Source organism: Aspergillus pseudotamarii (genome assembly GCF_009193445.1).
Source record: "Aspergillus pseudotamarii strain CBS 117625 unplaced genomic scaffold BDV38scaffold_129, whole genome shotgun sequence".
NCBI lineage: Eukaryota > Fungi > Ascomycota > Eurotiomycetes > Eurotiales > Aspergillaceae > Aspergillus > Aspergillus pseudotamarii.
The window spans coordinates 5405-9478 of NW_022475143.1; the positions used below are offsets into that span (position 1 = coordinate 5405).

Here is a 4074-nt window from a genome sequence, read left to right on the forward strand (position 1 = left end):
ACTGGTCGTCCATCTTGAAGACATAGCAGACCAAGTGGCGAGGACGATCAGAATGAGAAGATGCAGTCCGAGAAGAACAGAGATGAGTACCAAACCCGCTATCGAAATAACGGGTACTTGAGTATCAAGCCCGTTGTCATAGTGAAGAGTCTGCGTATTGCAAAATGGAGTAAGGCTCTCCATCCAGGCCTGGTTGGCTAAAAATGCTGCCGCCTCAAAAGCATTCTGGAGATCCTCCCTGCCAATTTGGAAGTTTAGCAAATACCGCCGAATTTCATCAGATACCCCGGTATCCGAACTATAATATGATTTGACACAGTAGTAAGGCTCAAGAAGATTGTCAGTCAGAAAATGTCCGAGTGGAACCAGATCCACACACAGCCCGGAAGCAGTACCATTGCTCTTGAAGGCAGATGGATTGGCCAAACGGGTAGCTATAAATGATCCTTCTCCGAAAGGAGCGATGGCAATTATCGCTAGTGGGCCTTTGTTCCTTTCAATAATTTCTGGATTGGCGGTATCGATGGCGTGTGGTCCTGAACAGTCTAGACCGCAGTCCTCCATATCAAATGGGTCGTTCTCAAGCAATCGACCAGCGCGGCCATCATTCATATTGTTAGGCAGTTCGAAGTACCCCGCTGTGGTGCGCAGTGTGACGTTGTAAAAAGTAGTAGTTATAACCAAGGCGTCATTTTTCGCTGTGATGTTAAGAAAAAGCTCTTCTTCAAAGTCCTGGCGTTTCCTTGTAAGGTTCCATGGAGATTGCGAGATGTTGGCAGGTATGCAAGCCTTCAGTCCCCAGTTCTGATACATGCTATCTTGGTATTCGGCAACGAAAGCTCCCGGTATTGAATCACACTTCTGTGAGAAATCGGAGCTTGAAATATCTTGAAACTGTGCGGTCGAATTGATGCGAGGTATAAAACTTTGGACTCTCCCGGTATTATAGTGGCGACCTATTTGCGCCAAAAATGGATCATCCAAAGAGAGTATGTTCCCAAGTGTAGGACCGGCGCAGTCCTCCGGCTGATAGACAGACAGAGATGCATTAGGACAGGTTGAATTACCACGGTGCCATAGCTGAGCCGGCTTTTGCCCTTCACTTAGAAATCCTAGCGCGCTGCGGGTCTGAAGGACAGTCAAACCTAGAGGCGTAGACTTAGCGCATTTCCTCCAAGGGTCTGGCATACCAAACAAGTTGGGAACAGTTCCAGGATTCCCAGAGATCTTGGTAATTGTGTCTGTCACGAAGAGTCGCTGTAGGCCGTTTACGATAGGGCCGAGAAGGATTGCGAATATTCCAATGAAAAGGAAAGAGCTTCCGTATCTCTGCCAGCCTCGCGAGCTGAATCCAGATAAGAGATTCCAATACGTTGGCAAGTCGGTCCAGCCTTTGTCCGCAAGGACCATAGTTTGCCGTAGAGAAAGATTACTTTGTTTCCTTTGTATAAAGATTACTGCGGCACTTGAACACACTGCAGAAGTTAAAGGAATAGTTAAAGTGTTGACAATTGCTTGCATCACTGTGGCAGCCTTGTATAATTCCTTATGACTATAAGCATAGACTGGCCGAAACGATAGATAGCTTGTGACCGGCCACGAGAACAGAGCGAGGATAGTGTAGACAAATACGAGAAGGAGGATATACCCAGAGCGATGCAGCCATGCTGAGGGAAATGGAGATTGATCTATGGTACCTCCAGTCGGGTCTTGATCAGATTCCCCGGGGCTTGGCGGGAGAACGGAAGTGGGTGGTGGAGTTGGGTCGTCCTGTGAGGCCCGCAGTTTGAGTGTAATTGTGCTGGGATGCCCCGGAAAGTTGATTCAACGATATAGATTCAGTTCGCTCGGTCATGGCAGCAATAAAATAAACGAAAATATAAATCTGGACGGGACGCGCCTATGTGCTCATAATATGTTCAGAGTTTTATAAGGCATGTGTTCAGGGACTGAGGAACTAGACGAATATATACATCCAGGTATCCAGGGATGAAATTTCCTGCAATTCGAGTACAGTCGCGTACATATCACACTAGTGACTGCTGATCATCCCGTCCGGGGGAGAATTCATTAGATGATCATCCTTGCGAGTAAGGCTGTGCAACCGTAGGAGAACAAGGGTACCAAGCCGAGAATAAGAAAGAAGAATTCCACTCCCTCGTTCCCCTGCGAGTCTTTTGAATCCTTCTATAGCAATTACCTTGTTCTATATCATTACGAGTATGGAGTTACAGCATGTCAAAGGCCATATAGCCTAGATCTTAAGGGCCAGGGGAAGTTAGATTCCCATTTTACCTGACCAGCTGAGAGAAAGACTGCCACGACCGTCCCCTTTGATTTCGCCTCAAGTATGCCCGCCTGTAAATTATTCTCACAAGAGGGCCAATCGCGTTGGACGTCTGGCCCGTAAGGCTTTACCGGTGGGTTCACGAACAGGGATTCGATGCTCGGAAAAGAAACAATACGGAGTGGGTGGGTCGAGGGTACGGAGTATAGTCGCCGAATTCAGACCGACAGCCTCACGACAAGGCGACGTGTTTTGTTGGGATGGGCTAGTGGCAAGGCTCCATACCATGCTAAGGCAGTGGGGGGTATTGACAAGGCTGCATACCATCCTTTGGAACCGTAAAAATAGGAGAATGTAACCACAGAGATTGTACCTGGCCTATATGACCTGGAGAGTATTGATGGCCCTGGCTCATCGCTGTTTTCTAATTAACATGCCTTTAATGCCCGTTTTGCCTTCCTCCTGCGTCTATATTTTGAGAGCCTGTTGTGACCGTAGATCCATTCCGTGATAGATGGCTCTCAATCATACAAACAATTGCGAGAGCCAGCTGAGCTGGATGGGCAAAGTACGAGATGAGTCTGCAGGCCTGCGATGGATACAATCCGGATAGAGGACACTAATCCTTGAAGATATGCACTCGCCAAATAATCCTAATTTTTCTACATACTACTATACACAGATTACTCTTGAGTTTCGGTCAAAAGAGCGCGTACCTCTGGGTCTATATCCTATGGGACCCATCAAAATGAAAGTAGATGACCCCAATACTATTAATAATATCCGCCGCGTCTCTGCATCTCTCCTCTTATGCTCCACAATAGGTAAATGACGTTTCACACCTCAAATTAACGTTTTGACGCTGTGGACTGATGGCTCGATCTATTGGGATGTGATGTGGCATTTGCTTCTTACAGTAGCAGGCCGTATTCGTTTACCAAGTAACAGCGATGGTAGCAGTGGGGAGATTGGACCTTCATTTTGATTCAACGCAAACTCTAGAGAGACGGTTTAGGGGGTGGCTATCCCTTCCCGTCCCATAAGTTGCTACTCAGACAACAGGCGATTTAGAAGGCAATTGATATGGCTTAGTATCCGTTAGGCCGTTTTGGAGAGGCGACCTTTGTCAAAAAAAAAAATAAATAAAACTTTTAAATCTCACTTTGGGCAGATTGTTGACCTGCTTTATATTCCCATGTCCCGCAGTCCCACTATGCAAAAATTGCTCCGCATAAGATACGGCCTTTCTTCTGTACAGTATTTAAAATATGACTCTTTACAGATCCGATATGCCTTCGAATACCTCCGTGGCGATAACCAGACTGCTTTGCGGGTGCAGAATCGTAGTGCAAAGCATCTGAAAGATGCCAGAAAGAAGCAGTTCACTGGTCGGATTTTCCAGATGGGAAGAGAGTCCTTTATGCCTTCAGTGCGTCATTTTTTGCGTCCATCTCACAGGTCCTTACATTCTAGTTGTGATCCGGTCACATATATATTGTGGCCGAGCACAAAATTAAGTGAAAGCTATTCCATCCATAACAGGCATCCACATCTTTGTACGACATTCCAGCTACGGCACATTACAGAATTAACAAGGCAGAGGTGAACTAGTCGATAGATTCAAGGAGATAAAATCACCTTAATAGCTTATACCTTATGCGCAGTACTCGCCGGACTAGTAGGGCTTCGAAAACTCCTCGTCCATATCACCACCCCCTGGGCTCTTCGTCTGGATTCATTTGACGCCCAAAGACGGTCTGCTACGGCGCCCCCTCAGCAGTAGCCCC

General features: G+C 46.8%; 1 protein-coding gene across 1 annotated transcript; it reads right to left on the minus strand.

The window, feature by feature from the left end:
- Positions 1–254: 254 nt before the first annotated feature.
- BDV38DRAFT_289060 (uncharacterized protein) lies at positions 255–1410 on the minus strand (the record flags this gene model as incomplete). Its single annotated transcript, XM_032061166.1, has 2 exons — positions 255–327; positions 380–1410. 2 exons carry the CDS (start codon positions 1408–1410, stop codon positions 255–257), a joined length of 1104 nt encoding a protein of 367 aa, XP_031907102.1.
- Positions 1411–4074: the final 2664 nt, after the last annotated feature.